This window comes from Arachis hypogaea, chromosome 7, assembly GCF_003086295.3.
Source record: "Arachis hypogaea cultivar Tifrunner chromosome 7, arahy.Tifrunner.gnm2.J5K5, whole genome shotgun sequence".
Classification (NCBI taxonomy): Eukaryota; Viridiplantae; Streptophyta; class Magnoliopsida; order Fabales; family Fabaceae; genus Arachis; species Arachis hypogaea.
This window is the reverse complement of record NC_092042.1, coordinates 65,726,337-65,744,789: the sequence shown is the minus strand read 5'-3', so window position 1 is coordinate 65,744,789 and position 18,453 is coordinate 65,726,337. Positions and strand designations below refer to the sequence as shown.

General features: G+C 37.5%; 1 protein-coding gene across 1 annotated transcript; it reads left to right on the top strand.

Annotated features, from left to right (window-relative positions):
- The first annotated feature begins 629 nt into the window (after positions 1-629).
- LOC112703279 (E3 ubiquitin-protein ligase UPL2) lies at positions 630-16,907 on the top strand. Its single transcript, XM_025754666.3, has 17 exons — positions 630-871; positions 1,164-1,290; positions 3,842-3,937; positions 4,029-4,232; positions 4,378-10,906; positions 11,074-12,134; positions 12,207-12,506; positions 12,588-12,792; positions 13,009-13,274; positions 13,359-13,654; positions 13,966-15,067; positions 15,150-15,296; positions 15,390-15,470; positions 15,549-15,774; positions 15,913-16,052; positions 16,389-16,495; positions 16,614-16,907. The coding sequence occupies exons 2-17, from the start codon at positions 1,195-1,197 to the stop codon at positions 16,714-16,716; spliced, it is 10,959 nt and encodes a 3,652-aa protein (XP_025610451.1). The 5' UTR covers positions 630-871; positions 1,164-1,194; the 3' UTR covers positions 16,717-16,907.
- The last annotated feature ends 1,546 nt before the right edge of the window (positions 16,908-18,453 follow it).

Genomic DNA, 18,453 nt, shown 5'->3' with positions numbered 1-18,453 from the left:
AATTAGTAATATCATTTTGGATTAAAAATGATCGATTATTGGTATATTTAAAATTTCTAATAGAAATGAAAGCATTGAAAAAGAGTTCGTTTGAAAATTATTTAATATGAGAAAAAAATTTTCTTTCTTTAAAAAAAATTTATTTTTATTTAAAATTTAATTTTATGATTTAAAATAATTTAATATATTAATAGAATAAAATTTAATTTTTTAATTTAAAATAACTTTTATATGAATAATTTTTTATTATTTTATTCTTGACAAAATTATTTTATTAATTATAAATAAAGATATTTTTAATATTTGACGTATTAAATTTAAAAGTAAAAATTGATTTAGAAATTAAATTTTTTTTAGTCTGATTTATAAATAAAAGAAACATAAAAGTTGAAAATTTCAAAAAAATTTAAATGATTTATTTTTAGTTATTTTAAAATAAAAAATAAATTTAACTCTAAAATGAATTCTAATTCCCAACATAACCAATCTTAAAGTATATCTATATATCTACGTTGGAATACTAGAAAAACCTAGGTGCCAACTCAAGGTAAAAGCAACAAATTTTTTAATTTTTTATTTTTTTCCAGAGACATAGCAGTAGAAATGACTCCTCCGCCTCAGTTCTCACTGCCTATATAACACACTTTTCTCCCCCTTTACCAGCACACACACATCCGTGTGGAAAGAAAACGAGTAAAATTTTCTGAGACTCGCACCCAACACAGCAAATACCACACAGCGATTCTCAATCCTTCTCTCTCTGTTGGGGTTTCGTTTCGCTTCGTAGTTTGTCTCGCGTCTTCTTCTCTTCTTTTCTCTTCGCACTTCGGATGTGTATTCACACATCCCCCTTTTCTCTCATCTCTCTCAGGTACCTCTTACCTTTTATTTTCTTCCTTTAATTTTCTGTTTACACAATATTCCAATCTCCAACAGGCATATGTATTTTAATTGATATCACAAGTTTGATCGGTTTCTTTTATTTCAATTTCGTTTTGCTTTCGTTAATAAGTTGTTTTAGTTATGAATTTCTGATTAGGGTATTTGCTTTCTGGAACCGGTTTATGTTAATCTAATCTATTGTACAAAGCTTTGGATTTTAGCTGTTAATAATCTGATTATTTATTTTGTTAATTTTAATTTAATTTGATTTTTTTTTTCAGGCAGTGTAGTTCAGAGTAGAGTTGAGGTGAGATGACAACCCTAAGATCCAGTTGGCCGTCGAGGCTGCGGCAACTGCTCTCTGCCGAGGGCGCCATTGGCCCCTCCGTGAAGTTGGACTCTGAGCCTGTGAGTTCTCTCTTTCTCAAAACGCACCGTTTTGTGTTTTCGTGATTAGGGTTTAACGTGATCACTTTGTTAACTGCTGGGTAATTTGTAATTAATTGTAAACCCCAATTAAGGTTTTTCTTTCCCCTCCTTTTGTGTGTCTAGATGTTTTTCAGTTGTTTTGTTTATTTGTGTTTAACTGTTGGAGGACTCTTTTGTTAAGAGGTCTTAGAATATGTTGTTATTTGCGTTCTCTTGTTATTTGCGTTCTCTTGTTATTTGCATTTGACAAAAGTACTTGTCTGTTGTCACCCTGAAATTCTCATGCCCTTTATTTCTTTCTTCTTCTCTGGTAATTTTTTTTTTTAATTTTATTTTAAAGCAAGGTTCCTGAGTGCTTTGCTTGTGATGTTAAATAAATGAATATGCGGCATCATAGTAATTGACATGGCCAGTAAAAATAATGAATCATTTGGATTATCTTTTGGGGGAAAATGTGGCTTGCTTGTTCTGGAATAAATTGACTTGTTCTTTCCTTTGGTGAGAAGGCAAAGTTTGTAGCTTCTTCAAAAATGCTTTTTCATTTTGATGAAGATACATATTTATAATTGACAATGGTTTATATAATTGCCAAAATGATTTACTGGCTTGTCATGAGATTGGCAGCCGGGAAACGCTGCTTTGTCAAATCAAGCATGTGGTTTAGTTTGTTGATTGTAGCACTAGCCATTTCTTGTAGTGTATATTCTGTTTGTGGTGTTTGGTACAACAAATTGAGTTACCTGAGTTTGGTCACAGATTGACTGAATTGACTGAATGAGGGTTAACCTGAACTAATTACCAATGCTTCGTATATATTATTTTGGGATGTATTTAACATTTCAAAATTTTGAATTGTTTTTGCTTATTCCATAACATTGTACTAGTGTACTACTGTACTAGTGGGATTAATAGGCATGTTTTGTGTCTATTAATCCACCATTTTATTAAATTAATTAAATGTGTGCAACAATAAAAAATATGGGATCAGTTGATATGGTAAGGATTTTGTTCTCTTGTTAAAAGTTCTTAGGAATAGCAAAATGTGTTCTATGAATAATAAGGATATCTTTTGGGGGGAAAAAAGAATTTGTGCACCAAAACTCTCAATTCTCATTTTAGTAGACTAGTGTATTAATAGGCACATGTGCCTTTTCGTCCACCGTTTTATTTATTAAATATGTATAATATTAATAAATGTGAGATTGGTCAACATGAATCCTGCACTCTAGCTAAGAGGTCTTGGGTTCAATTTTTAGAAATAAAAAATATATTTTTATATATATTTTATGGATATACATGATGAAGGATATTTTATGAACAAAAATTGTGCACCAAACCTCACCCCAATCCCCATTATTATATATAGTAGATAGTAGATATAATATAACTATGAGGTAATTACTATACAAAGCAGATAACTGAAGCATAGTAGCTTCCATTTCTTATGGTTAGTGAAAGCTGGTGTACTATAAATTACAATACTGGAAAAATTATTGTAATAAATGGTGATTTTATAAGTATGTTTCCTTGAAATTCAATCAGGATCCATTTTATTTCTGGAATTTACCAGCTGCCAATTTTATTAGCCATTCGCTAGTGACAGTGTAATCATTATATGATCTTTGCCTTATGGTAACGACTTTCTTAAACATATACTTTCATTATTATTAGTAATTAATCATTGATACTGCTTCGGCTTTGATGTATTATTTCTTTTGCCACAAATTGGCAATCATAGAATGGTTGAAAACTATTGCTTAGGCTCAGCTGTCCTTATTTTCATGAGTGTCTTTTAAATCGATGAAAATATGAAATGCATTTCTCTGTTTTGTGTATGTGCATCTCATGCAGTTTAGGGTATTATTTCATGTTATTGAATCTTAGGTTTTGGTAACAGTTGTCACAGTATATATTATATAATGTAAGATGTAGAGAGATGCAAACTTTTAATGAAATGCATTTTGTCATATATGTGTTCATAGAAAACAATTTGCTATTCTTATTTCCTACAAAATACGGTAAAACCGTACTTGTGCTAAATTTTTATTAGAAAAAAAGAAAAATGTTTCGTAAATGATGTTCATTATTTAGAGTAAAGAGAACTGTAGCATAATGAGGCGGAGAAAATAAAAGGAGGGAGTTGAGAGTAAGTTTACTTCTCTTATTGCATGCACTTTTTTAGTGGCAGTGTCTGTTTTTAGTGACAAGTTATTTAGGTGGTCCATTTAAATTTTGGTGCTCTATTTGCATGTGCGTGAAAAATTGTTGATAGGGTTTTGGTATGTGATGAGTTATTTATTTATTTATTTATTTTTTTAATTAAAATAGAATTGTTCCTTTGTCAAAATTGATTATCACAGACAACATACATACATGAATAAGTATGTTTAGATTTGCTTGCATTCTTGGATGGATTCGGGTGCATATTCATAGTTGGAATGACATGTATAACTCTATGCATACACATGTTGTCATTTTTATCCTTACCCATGTAACATCATCTAAAGTTGTGATTGATTGGTGGTTTCAGCCCCCAAAGGTAAAAGCATTCATTGACAAGGTCATCCAATGCCCATTACAAGATATAGCTATACCGCTCTCAGGTTTTCGGTGGGAGTACAACAAGGTAATACTGGAATAGCTTTGCTGCATTAACTATGTTTTGTTCTTGTCCCCTTTTCTTCCAGTCTCTTATATATATGCTGTTTTTCATCCAGGGGAACTTTCATCATTGGAGACCGTTGCTACTTCATTTTGATACATACTTCAAGACATATTTGTCATGTAGAAATGACCTAACGCTGTCAGGTAATCTAGAAGATGACAGCGCATTCCCAAAACATGCAATTCTGCAAATATTACGCGTAATGCAGATAATTTTAGAGAATTGTCCAAACAAGAGTTCATTTGATGGTTTAGAGGTTAGTTGCAGAAATTATGCCTGTATTTGTTCTTAATTAAATATATTCTCATAGTTTCCTTCCCCTGTCTCATAGTGTAGTGGTTCATACTTTATCAGAAAAATTTTCCCTTCTAAAATCTAATATTTTCTCTTTTCCCTTTCAGCATTTCAAGCTTTTACTAGCATCAACAGATCCTGAGATTCTTATTGCTGCGTTAGAAACTCTTTCAGCTTTTGTAAAAATAAATCCCTCGAAGCTTCATGGAAGTGCAAAGATGGTTGGCTGTGGTTCGGTGAACAGCTATCTATTGTCCCTAGCACAGGGATGGGGAAGCAAGGAGGAGGGCCTGGGGTTGTACTCTTGTGTTACGGCAAATGAGAAAGCTCAAGATGAGGCACTGTCCTTGTTTCCTTCTGATGTGGAGAGTGGCTCTAACCAAGCCAATTACCGCATTGGTTCTACACTTTATTTTGAATTGCATGGACCCAGTGTTCCAAGCAAGGAAGACAGTGAAGATCCATCTCCCCCTGCATTGAGAGTTATACACAAGCCAGATTTACACTTGTGCAAAGAAGATGATTTATCTCTGATGAAGCAACACATTGAACAATATAATGTTCCTGCAGAGCTTAGATTTTCATTGCTTACTAGAATTAGATATGCTCGGGCTTTTCGATCTCCTAGAATATGCAGGCTTTACAGCAGGATCTGCCTACTGTCTTTCATTGTGTTAGTTCAATCTGGAGATGCTCATGATGAGCTTGTGTCCTTTTTTGCTAATGAACCAGAATATACAAATGAATTGATCAGAATTGTACGATCTGAGGAAACTATATCTGGATCTATTAGAACACTTGCAATGCTTGCGTTAGGAGCTCAGTTAGCTGCCTATACATCATCACATGAACGAGCTCGGATTCTCAGTGGATCTAGTATCAGTTTTGCTGGTGGGAACAGAATGATACTGCTGAATGTGCTTCAGAGGGCTATTTTGCAATTGAAGAGTTCTAATGATCCATCTTCCCTTGCCTTTGTTGAGGCACTTCTCCAATTCTATCTTCTACATGTTGTTTCAACCTCAACTTCTGGGAGTAATGTTAGGGGTTCAGGCATGGTACCTACTTTCTTGCCTTTGCTGGAGGATTCTGATCCCTCACACATTCATCTAGTCTGTTTTGCTGTGAAAACCCTTCAGAAGCTTATGGATTATAGTGGCTCAGCTGTATCTTTGTTTAAAGAGTTGGGTGGTATTGAGTTATTGGCCCAAAGATTACAGAAGGAGGTACAGAGGGTCATTGGTTTGGTTGGAGAAAATGGTGATGATATGATGCTCACTGGTGAAAGCTCCAGACATAATGCTGACCAATTGTATGCCCAGAAACGGCTCATAAAGGTCTCCCTCAAGGCACTTGGTTCTGCAACATATGCACCTGTGAACTCTACTAGATCCCAACATTCTCAGGACAGCTCACTACCTGCAACTCTGGTTTTGATATTTGGGAATGTAGATAAGTTTGGGGGTGACATTTATTATTCAGCTGTAACTGTTATGAGCGAAATAATACACAAAGATCCAACATGTTTTTCTGCTCTTCATGAAATGGGTTTACCTGATGCATTTTTGTCATCAATTAGATCTGGAATACTTCCTTCATCAAAGGCTTTGACATGCATCCCAAATGGTCTTGGGGCCATTTGTCTTAATGCTAAAGGGTTAGAAGCTGTGAGAGAATCTTCATCTTTGCGATTCCTTGTTGACATTTTCACTAGTAAAAAGTATGTCTTGGCCATGAATGAGGCTATTGTTCCGCTGGCAAATTCCATTGAGGAACTTCTCCGTCATGTATCTTCATTGAGAAGTGCTGGTGTTGACATTATCATTGAAATCATTCATAAGATTGCATCACTTGGAGAGGGAAATGGTGCAGGACCTTCAAGAAAAGCTAATGATGATACCGCAATGGAGACGGATTCAGAAGCCAAAGAAGAAGAAGATTCAGCCGCTGAAGGAATAAGTGATGAGCAGTTTATTCAGCTATGTGTTTTTCATTTGATGGTACTGGTTCACAGGACTATGGAAAATTCTGAAACATGCCGATTATTTGTGGAAAAATCAGGAATTGATGCTCTATTGAAGTTGTTATTGCGACCTACCATTGCACAATCGTCAGATGGCATGTCTATTGCTTTACATAGCACCATGGTTTTTAAGGGGTTTGCTCAACATCATTCTTCTCCTCTTGCACGTGCCTTCTGTTCCTCCCTTAGAGAACACATGAAGAAAGCACTAGCTGGGTTTGGTGCAGCTTCTGAACCTTTGTTGCTGGATCCAAGGATAACACCCGATAATGGCATATTTTCCTCACTCTTCCTTGTTGAGTTTCTTCTCTTTCTTGCTGCATCAAAAGACAATCGTTGGGTGACTGCATTGCTTACTGAATTCGGAAATGGAAGTAAGGATGTTCTGGAAGACATTGGACATGTGCACCGTGAAGTTCTGTGGCAAATTGCCCTGCTTGAGAATACAAAGACTGAGACTGAGGAAGATGGTTCTTGTTCTTCTGGGTCACAACAAACAGAGGCAGATGCAAATGAAACTGAAGAACAACGATTCAATTCTTTCAGACAGTTTCTTGATCCATTACTGAGAAGAAGGACATCAGGATGGAGTATTGAATCCCAATTTTTTGACCTCATAAACCTGTATCGAGATTTGGGTCGTTCCCCTGGTTCTCAACACAGATCAATTTCTGTTGGGCCTTCAAGCATGCGGTCAACTTCTTCTAATCAGTTGCATCATTCAGATGATAATTCTGGGACTACTAATAAGAAGGAATCTGACAAGCAGAGGCCATATTATAGCACCTGTTGTGACATGGTTAAATCACTTTCATTTCATATTACCCATTTGTTCCAGGAGCTAGGAAAAGTAATGCTGCTACCTTCGCGTCGACGTGATGATATTGTGAGTGTAAGCCCAGCTTCAAAGTCAGTGGCTTCTACTTTTGCATCTATTGCTCTCGATCACATGAATTTTGGTGGCCATGGAAATATTTCGGGAACCGAAGCCTCCATATCTGCCAAGTGTCGGTATTTGGGGAAAGTGATAGAATTTTTGGATACTTTTCTGATGGAGAGGCCAGAATCATGCAATCCTGTTCTTCTGAATTGCTTGTATGGACGCGGAGTTATTCAATCTGTGTTGACCACATTTGAAGCTACCAGTCAGCTGCTTTTTACAGTTAATAGGGCCCCTGCCTCGCCTATGGATACTGATGATGCAAATGCAAAGCAAGATGACAAGGAAGACACTGATAATTCGTGGATTTATGGTTCTTTAGCAAGTTATGGTAAATTGATGGACCATCTTGTGACCTCCTCTTATGTATTATCATCTTTCACAAAGCATTTGCTTGCACAGCCTCTTACAAATGGTGATGCACCTTTCCCACGTGATGCCGAGACTTTTGTTAAGGTCCTCCAGTCAACGGTGTTAAAGACCGTGCTTCCTGTTTGGACTCATCCCCAGTTTGTCGATTGTAGTCATGAATTTATTGCAACCATTATCTCTATCATTCGGCATGTATATTCAGGCGTTGAAGTAAAAAATGTAAATAACAGTGGGAGTGCTCGTGTTACCGGACCGCCTCCTAATGAAGCAACCATTTCAACCATTGTGGAGATGGGATTTTCTAGATCTAGAGCTGAGGAAGCTTTGAGGCAAGTTGGGTCAAATAGTGTGGAGTTGGCTATGGAGTGGTTGTTCACCCATCAGGAGGAGACACAAGAAGATGATGAACTTGCCCGTGCACTTGCCATGTCCCTTGGAAACTCGGAATCCGAAACAAAGGATGCTGCAGGACATGACAATTCTCAACAGCTTGAGGAAGAGACTGTCCAACTTCCTCCTGTTGATGAGTTATTGTCTACTTGTGCAAAACTGCTTTTGAAGGAGCCGCTTGCTTTTCCTGTTCGTGACTTGTTTGTCATGATATGTTCTCAGGATGATGGTAAATATAGATCTGATGTCATCACTTTTATTGTTGACCGGATCAAGGAATGTGGCTTGGTTTCTAGTAACGGAAATAACACCATGCTGGCAGCTCTTTTTCATGTTCTTGCTTTAATTCTTAATGAAGATGCTGTGGCACGTGAAGCTGCTTCGAAGAGTGGTTTGATAAAAATTGCCTCAGATTTACTCTGCCAGTGGGAATCTAGTCTTGACAGTACGGACAAAAAGCAGGTGCCAAAATGGGTTACAGCTGCTTTTCTAGCATTAGACAGGTTGTTGCAACTGGATCAGAAGTTGAATTCTGACATTACTGAGCAGTTGAAGAAGGATGTTGTGAATAACCAGCAGACATCACTTACCATCGATGAAGATAGGCAAAACAAGTTGCAGTCTGCATTGGGACTCTCTACAAAGTATGCAGATATAAATGAGCAGAAGAGACTTGTTGAGGTTGCTCGCAGTTGTATGAAGAACCAACTTCCCTCAGACACCATGCATTCCGTTCTGCTGCTTTGTTCCAATCTTACAAGGAATCATTCTGTAGCTCTTACCTTTTTAGATGCTGGTGGTTTAAGTTTACTTCTTTCTCTGCCAACAAGTAGCCTCTTCCCTGGATTTGATAATGTTGCTGCTAGTATTGTGCGCCATGTACTTGAGGATCCCCAAACACTTCAGCAAGCAATGGAATCTGAGATAAAACATAGTCTTGTAGTTGCATCTAACCGGCATCCAAATGGAAGGGCCAATCCTCGCAATTTCCTTTCAAACTTATCTTCTGTAATTTCCCGAGACCCAGCAATTTTCATGCAAGCTGCAAAATCTGTGTGCCAAGTTGAAATGGTAGGTGAAAGACCTTATGTTGTTTTGTTGAAGGATCGAGATAAAGACAAAATTAAGGAGAAAGAAAAAGAGAAGGATAAATCATTGGAAAAAGACAAAGTGCAGAATAGTGATGGGAAGGTTGGTTTGGGATATTCAAACACAGCAGCTTCTGGCCATGGCAAAATTCATGACTCCAATTCTAAGAGTGTAAAAAGTCATAAAAAGCCTCCTCAAAGTTTTATTAATGTGGTAGAACAACTTCTTGATTCTGTATGCACTTTTGTTCCTCCGAGAAAGGATGACATTGCCCCAAATGTACATCTTGTGCCTTCAACCTCAAGTGACATGGACATCGATGTCTCTACAGGCAAGGGAAAAGGAAAAGCTGTTGCTACCATATCTGAGGCGAATGAAACCAGTAGTCAGGAAGCTTCTGCATCCCTTGCTAAAGTTGTCTTTATTCTGAAGCTTTTAACAGAGATATTACTGATGTATTCATCATCTGTTCATGTTCTACTTCGACGGGATGCTGAGATGAGCACCATTAGGGGCAGTTACCAAAAGAGTCCTGCTGGTTTAAGCATTGGTGGAATATTCCATCATATTCTTCACAATTTTCTTCCACACACTCGAAGTTCCAAGAAGGATAATAAGATTGATGGTGATTGGAGACAGAAACTGGCCACCAGGGCAAACCAGTTTTTGGTGGCTGCCTGTGCTCGTTCTGCAGAGGCAAGAAAGAGGGTATTTAGTGAGATTAGTTGTATCATCAACGAATTTGTTGAGTCATGTAATGGTGTTAAGCCACCAGGCAATGAAATTCAGGTTTTTATGGATCTACTTAATGATGTTTTGGCTTCTCGAACACCTTCTGGTTCATGCATCTCAGCAGAGGCCTCTGCCACTTTTATTGATGCTGGTCTAGTTAAGTCATTCACTCGAACTCTTCAAGTTTTGGACTTGGACCATGCTGATTCATCCAAAGTTGCCACTGGCATTATTAAAGCTCTTGAGTTGGTCTCCAAGGAACATGTACAGTCAGTTGATTCTAATACGGGGAAGGGTGATGGTACTACAAAACCTTCTGATCTTAATCAACCTGGAAGAGAGGATAATACTGGTGAGATGCCTCAGTCCATGGAAATGACATCTCAAGCCAATAGTGATTCCCTTCAAGGATGTGACCGTGGTTCTTACAATGCAATTCAGTCTTATGGTGGGTCTGAAGCTGTTACTGATGATATGGAACATGATCAAGATCTTGACGGAAGCTATGCTCCTACTAATGAGGATGATTACATGCATGACAATGCTGAAGATGCAAGAGGTCTTGAGAATGGATTGGAAAATGCAGGGTTACGATTTGAAACTCAAACTCATGGTCAAGAAAATATTGATGAAGATGATGAGGATGATGAAATGTCTGGAGACGATGGTGAGGATGCAGATGAAGATGAGGAAGATGATGAGGAACATAACGATATGGAAGATGAAGTACATCACTTGCCACATCCTGATACAGACCAAGATGATCATGAGATTGACGATGATGAGTTTGATGATGAAGTGATGGAGGAGGAGGATGAAGAGGATGAGGAAGATGAGGATGGTGTTATACTGCGACTTGATGAGAGTATTAATGGAATTAATGTTTTTGATCATATTGAAGTATTTGGCAGGGAGAATAATTTTCCAAATGAAGCTTTTCATGTGATGCCAGTTGAAGTTTTCGGATCTAGACGGGGAAGGACAACTTCAATTTACAGTCTTTTGGGTAGAACTGGTGATGCTGGAACGCCTTCTCGCCATCCGCTTTTAGTTGAACATACTGCACTCCATCCATCAACAGGGCAATCAGGTTGATTTATTCATAAATCTATTATTAAGAACTAGTTAATTTTCTGTTTGTGTGTATTTATATTCCAGTAGCTATTTTTACTTTGTTCATACTATGTTCCGTAAAAGAGGCTTTTGATGTTTTAAAATAACACCTTAGATTGTTTGGTATTTTGTTAAAACTTGCAGATAATTTAATGGAGAACAACTCAACAGGGTTGGATAATATATTTCGATCACTGAGGAGTGGCCGCAATGGACAGCGGTTGAACTTGTGGACTGACGGTAACCAGCAGAGTGGTGGTTCAAGTACTGGGGTTGTTCCACCTGGCCTTGAGGATTTGCTTGTCTCTCAATTAAGGCGTCCTAGCCCTGAAAAGTCATCCAATAAGAACAGAACTGAAGGAGGAGGCACTCCTAATAAAGTTGAAGTCAGCCATGCACAAGATTCAGGAGGTGCACCAACAAATGTCCCTGTTGCAAGTAATGCAATTCAGGAAGTTGTTACTTTAGCTCCTTCAACAAATGATGACAGCAGCAATGCTGATACCAGACCTGTAGGAACTGCATCTCAGCAAGAAAATGCATCTGGCACTCAGTCACAAGCAGTTGAGATGCAATTTGAGCATAATGAGGGACCTGTGAGGGATGTTGAAGCTGTGAGCCAAGAGAGTAGTGGTAGTGGGGCAACTTTTGGTGAAAGCCTTCGCAGTCTAGATGTTGAGATTGGAAGTGCTGATGGCCATGACGATGGTGGAGAAAGGCAGGTTTCTGCTGATCGAATAGTTGGAGATTCACAGGTTGTGCGCACAAGAAGAGCAAATATGCCTTTGAGTCATTCATCTCCTGCAGGTGGTAGAGATGCATCCCTTCATAGTGTTACTGAAGTCTCTGAAAATTCTAGTCGAGATGCAGACCAAGAAGGTCCATCATCAGAGCAGCAGGTCAATAGTGATGCTGGCTCAGGTGCAATAGATCCTGCTTTTCTGGATGCTCTTCCTGAGGAGCTGCGCGCTGAAGTCCTATCAGCTCAGCAAGGTCAAGTGGCACAAACATCAAATCCTGAGCCTCAAAACAATGGGGATATCGATCCAGAGTTTCTTGCAGCTCTTCCTGCAGATATTCGAGCAGAGGTTCTAGCTCAACAGCAAGCACAGAGGATGCATCAATCTCAGGAATTGGAAGGCCAACCTGTAGAAATGGACACGGTCTCGATAATTGCAACATTCCCTTCTGATTTACGAGAAGAGGCAAGTTCATTTATCAACCTCTTTATATATAAGTGAGGTTGTTTCTAAAATTTTCTTCTGTGTTTTCTTCAGGTTCTGTTAACTTCTCCTGATACTATTCTTGCCAATCTTACACCTGCTCTTGTTGCGGAGGCAAATATGTTGCGCGAGAGGTATGCACACCGTTATAGTCGTACCCTGTTTGGCATGTATCCAAGAAGTCGTAGAGGTGAGTCTTCTAGACGTGAAGGTATTGGCTCTGGTCCGGACGGTGTTGGTGGAAACACCTCATCACGCCGGTCCAGTGGTACTAAGGTTGTTGAAGCTGATGGAGTACCTCTAGTTGATACGGAAGCTTTGCATGCCATGATTCGTTTGTTCCGTATAGTCCAGGTATTAATGTTTGATAGGAAGATACCCCTCAAAGCTTTCCTTCTTAATTGCCTCATGCGTAACATGTGTTGACTTTTGCAGCCACTCTATAAAGGTCAACTACAGAAGCTTCTTTTAAATCTTTGTGCCCATTGCGAAACAAGAACCTCTCTTGTCCAAATTCTGATGGACATTCTAATGCTCGATGTTAAGAGGCCTGCTAATTATTTTAGTGCAGTTGAGCCACCATATAGATTATATGGTTGTCATAGCAATGTAATGTACTCTCGTCCTCAATCTTTTGATGGTAAGAATACTTGATAATCTTGTTAATAGTTGCTTCTTTTTAGTAATATCCATTATTTTCATCCTGTAACAGTCATTTCTTGTGGGTGCTCATTATTATGAATCTTTCTAATTAAGCTGTAACAAAAACAATTTTCATGTTGCCAATACATCTATTCTGAACATTTTTCATAGTGAATGCATCTAATGATGTCTTCAATATTGTTTGGTTTCATAGGAGTTCCCCCATTGCTGTCTCGGCGAATACTTGAAACACTCACTAATCTTGCTCGAAATCATCCATATGTGGCAAAAATTTTGCTTCAGCAAAGGCTCCCTTATCCTGCAATTAAAGAACAAGATAATGCAAGTGACGCACGTGGGAAGGCTGTGATGGTTGTGGAAGATGTAGATAAAAGTAATGAAGGTTACGTATCTATTGCAATGCTTTTGCGTCTCTTGAACCAACCACTTTATTTGAGGAGTATAGCTCACCTTGAGCAGGTGATGTTTTTTTGCTATATTTGACACTCAATTCAGTCTCATGCTCCTGTTGACATGCTGACATGATTTGCTGTGTGTTCTCAGCTGTTACGTTTACTGGATGTTATCGTTGATAGTGCTGGAGGCAAGCCAAGTTCAACTGACAAATCCCTGATCCCTACATCCAAGCTTCCTGCAGCTCCACAGATTTCTGCAGTAGAGACAGATGTAAATACCGAGTCTGGTGTTATGTCCTCGGGGGTTGATGCATCCAATAAAGTTGAAGATTCTGCCAAACCCACTACTTCCAGTAATAGTGCAGAAAGTGAGTCCCAGAGAGTATTGAGTAATCTGCCACAAGAAGAACTCCGGCTACTGTGCTCATTGCTTGCACAAGAAGGGTATATTTATGCACCTAATGTTCTTTCTGTGTCATTTCTACTCCAGGGGTCTTGTCAGTATGCTTAGGTTTTGTGTACCTAGTATCATCACACTCACTGGGAGATCCCAGCTTAGGTCAAGGTGTAGGGGTGATGAACTATCCTGCTCTCTTCTAATTTTTTAATCCACTTAGTTTTGTAGGTTGTCTTGTGCATACCTTTGTTTGTAGCAATGATGCAGTTCATACCAGTCATCACTTGACCAGATTAATTTCTTGTTATTGTGCAACATTTTGATTGATGAACTAAGATATTTTATCTATTTCTCCCAGGTTTTCGGATAATGCATACACTGTTGTTGCTGATGTAATGAAGAAATTGGTGGCGATTGCTCCTACTCACTGTCAGCTATTTGTCACGCAGCTGTCAGAAGCAGTTCAAAAGTTGACTTCATCCGCAATGGACGAACTACGTCTATTCAGTGAAGCATTGAAAGCTCTTCTTAGTACATCTTCTTCTGATGGAGCTGCTATTTTGAGAGTTCTGCAAGCCTTGAGTTCCCTTGTAACTTTGTTGACTGAGAAAGAGATTGATAGGGTTTCATCCTCTGCCCTTTCTGAGGTTTGGGAGATTAATTCAGCATTAGAGCCCTTATGGCAAGAGCTGAGCTGTTGTATAAGCAAGATAGAATCATACTCAGATTCTGCATCAGACTTTTTCACCCCTTCTAGACCATGTGTGTCTAAACCATCTGGTGTGATGCCTCCGCTTCCTGCGGGCTCTCAAAATATCTTGCCTTACATAGAATCTTTCTTTGTTGTTTGTGAGAAGTTGCATCCTGCACAGCCTGATGTTGGTAATGACTCAACGATTCCGGTTATTTCTGATGTTGAGTATGCCAGCACATCTGCCACGCAGCAGAAGGCATCTGGGCCAGCTGTGAAAGCAGATGAGAAACATGCAGCTTTTGTCAGGTTCTCAGAAAAGCATAGGAAACTACTAAATGCTTTTATAAGGCAAAATCCTGGCTTACTTGAAAAATCTTTCTCGCTCATGCTGAAGGTACCAAGATTTATCGATTTTGACAACAAACGGTCCCATTTCCGATCAAAGATTAAGCATCAGCATGACCATCACCACAGTCCTTTAAGAATTTCAGTAAGAAGGGCATATGTTCTAGAAGATTCTTATAACCAGCTTCGCATGCGGTCGACTCATGATTTAAAGGGAAGATTGACTGTTCATTTCCAAGGAGAGGAAGGCATTGATGCCGGTGGGCTTACAAGGGAATGGTATCAATTGTTGTCCAGAGTTATTTTTGACAGAGGAGCATTGCTTTTTACCACAGTGGGCAATGAATCAACATTTCAGCCAAACCCAAACTCTGTTTACCAAACAGAACATTTATCTTATTTCAAATTTGTTGGCAGGGTGGTTAGTATTTCTTCAAGTGCATATTGACTTCCCTTTGATGCAAGTCATCCTATCCTTTCTTATTCCGTTCTGCCTTATCCAGGTTGGAAAAGCATTATTTGATGGCCAGCTCTTGGATGTGCATTTTACTCGGTCATTCTACAAGCACATGCTTGGTGTCAAAGTTACATATCATGATATTGAAGCCATTGATCCCGACTATTTCAAAAATTTGAAATGGATGCTTGAGGCAAGTTTATTATTATTGTTCACATCAATGTTCTCACGATGTCGTCATTGTGAATGTGTGTGACTAATATCTTGTGTTTGTGATCTGATGCAGAATTATATTAGCGATGATCTGGATCTCACTTTCAGCATTGATGCCGATGAAGAAAAATTGATCTTGTATGAACGGACACAGGTATTTTCTTTTCTTTTACACTTTTTTGAGATGGTGCATTGGATTGGGAGTTATTCTAATCATGATGACCATGTCTAGGTGAGTGACTATGAGTTGATTCCTGGTGGACGGAATATCAAAGTTACTGAGGAGAACAAGCATCAATATGTTGATCTGGTTGCTGAGCATCGATTGACAACTGCTATTCGACCTCAAATAAATGCTTTTTTGGAAGGATTTTATGAATTAATTCCCAAGGAGTTGATATCTATATTCAATGACAGAGAGCTGGAATTATTGATCAGTGGACTTCCTGATATTGACTGTGAGTCGTCTGTTATATCCCCCCCCCCCCTCTTTCCCCTCCTCCTTCCTCCTCCTCCTCCTCCTCCTCCTCCTCATATAATTAGATGTATTGATTATGGAAGGGAAATTTAACAAATAGTTTTGCTTTTTATTTCAGTGGATGACTTGAGAGCCAACACAGACTATTCTGGCTATAGTGCTGCATCGCCAATTATCCAATGGTTTTGGGAGGTTGTTCAAGGTTTCAGCAAGGAAGACAAGGCTAGGCTGTTGCAGTTTGTGACAGGAACATCCAAGGTATGTTGCTACCAGAGGTTTGAAGCCACTGAGATGTTAATTAAATTTTAGAGGAGAATTCTAGCTAGTAGCTACACTCTGTTAAGCTTAGTTCATGATTTAAGATTTTTTTTCCCCACACTACATTTTTTGAGGGTAGTTCGTATATAATTTGTAACTGCAGTAGAGTATCTGTCATCCTTTAGAAATCCCGATTGTGTGGGGAACATGGTCATTTTGGTCCGGTGAATTTAAGCTGGTCAAATATTCATTTCCTTTTGGTTGTGTCCTAGACTATGACAAGTAAATGATTTTTGCGGTAGTTTTGGAATCTCATTTTAGCTACCAATGTTTCAGGTGCCTTTGGAAGGCTTCAGCGCTCTCCAAGGAATATCAGGCTCTCAGAAGTTTCAAATACACAAAGCATATGGAAGCCCAGATCACCTACCTTCTGCTCACACATGGTAAATCTTTTTCCCCTTATCTATGTTAACTGCTATTTTTGAAGTTAAATGCCATACTCTTTCACTTGATTGATCATTATCTGTGAGTTCAAGTAACGCGTATGCTTTCTGGGCGCAGTTTTAATCAACTAGATCTGCCAGAGTATCCATCTAAAGAACATTTGGAAGAGAGGTTATTGCTTGCGATACATGAAGCAAATGAGGGATTTGGATTTGGTTAAGTTTTTTCTCTTGGGGTATTGATTGGGGAGAAAATACTGTGTATTACATTTTAGGTTAGGAACTCTATTAAATAGAATTGAGTGGTACAGGGGGTTGACATTTTTTTTTCTTTTTGAAAGTTCACAACATGTTAATATGCTGTACAGTCGTATATTTTCAATGGAAATTCCTTTTGGTAGTTTTCAAAGTACATACGGTTTCTTCCGCAATTACTAAATTAGTTATCACTTAGCAATTTCGATCCAAAGCAGCAATGATGAAGAATGAATATTACAGGTGATTGGTATTATGTTGCGATCTTCATGCGTATTGCATAATGAATAGTACCATTTGGGCAAGATCTTGCGCCTTTTAAATCTTTCAATAAGCCGGAATTTTGGATTGGATTGCAAAATCTTCTACAAAGTTACCAAACTATGATAGATTCTACAGTGGACTAAAACAGACGTAGAATATAAAATTGAGTTTCAATCTCCAAACTGCAGTCATGATTACGATACAGAATGAAGTATAATACTTCTATCACTTCTATGAATCACGGAGGTTCTTTGTTGATATGTGAATAAACTGAAAGTTATTGTATATTATATAATTTTATTTATTTAAAAAATAGAATAAGTAATTGTGTTATATAAATAATTAAATTAACTCAAAAACAAATTACAATCTTTAAATTGAAAAAGATATTATTGTCAATTATTTTTTAATTAAATAAATTTTTAAATTTTCAAAAATTTAAACATTTTTTTCTCTTTTTAAATATTTTCTTTTAATTTTTACACCTATTACCATATGAAAATATTTTAATATTTATAATAACAAAAATTTTATATATTATAATACATACATGAAAGTAAGTTATTTTAAAATTTTTTATTTTTTATGATATTAAAATTATAACCTATTAAGTAAAAATTCATTAAAACAATTAATATTGTATATATTTTATTTACGAAGATGTTTTAAATGCATATAATAAAGTTATTAGAACAACTTATTTAAATTATTTTTATAATATATTTTTTTATGATATAAAACAAAAAAATATAACTTACTATCACAAAATATTATTCAAGGTACGTTATTGTTTTACTCATCTTGTACATTTTTCACATTTCTGTTTCTAATTTCGAAATCGAAGAACTATGTTTTACTGTTCTTCTATGTTCTTCTAGGTTTTATTGATCTTCTTGTTCTAAGAAATTGAACACATGGTGTAAATATATTTGATCCAATTATAAGTAAATTTTTTTTCCATAATTAAACTCTCTCTGGTATATTCAAAATGTCTGATTTACAGGTACTATAATATGAAGTGGTGATCCAGATAGATTGGAACCCATATATGACGGTCTGCATAGAGATCTGCATAATACACCCAAACACAGACTATAAATACACCCGATAAAAAATTAAATTTACACCTCTGCTGCAGATTTTAACCTAACACTACCTAAAAGCCACTTGTTGTCCACAAGACCAAAATTAATTAAACTCTCTCTGGTGTATTCAAAATGTCTGATTTACAGGTACTATAATATGAAGTGGTGATCCAGATAGATTGGAACCCATATATGACGGTCTGCATAGAGATCTGCATAATACACCCAAACACAGACTATAAATACACCCGATAAAAAATTAAATTTACACCCCTGCTGCAGATTTTAACCCAACACTACCTGAAAGCCACTTGTTGTCCACAAGACCAAAATTAATTAAACTCTCTATGGTGT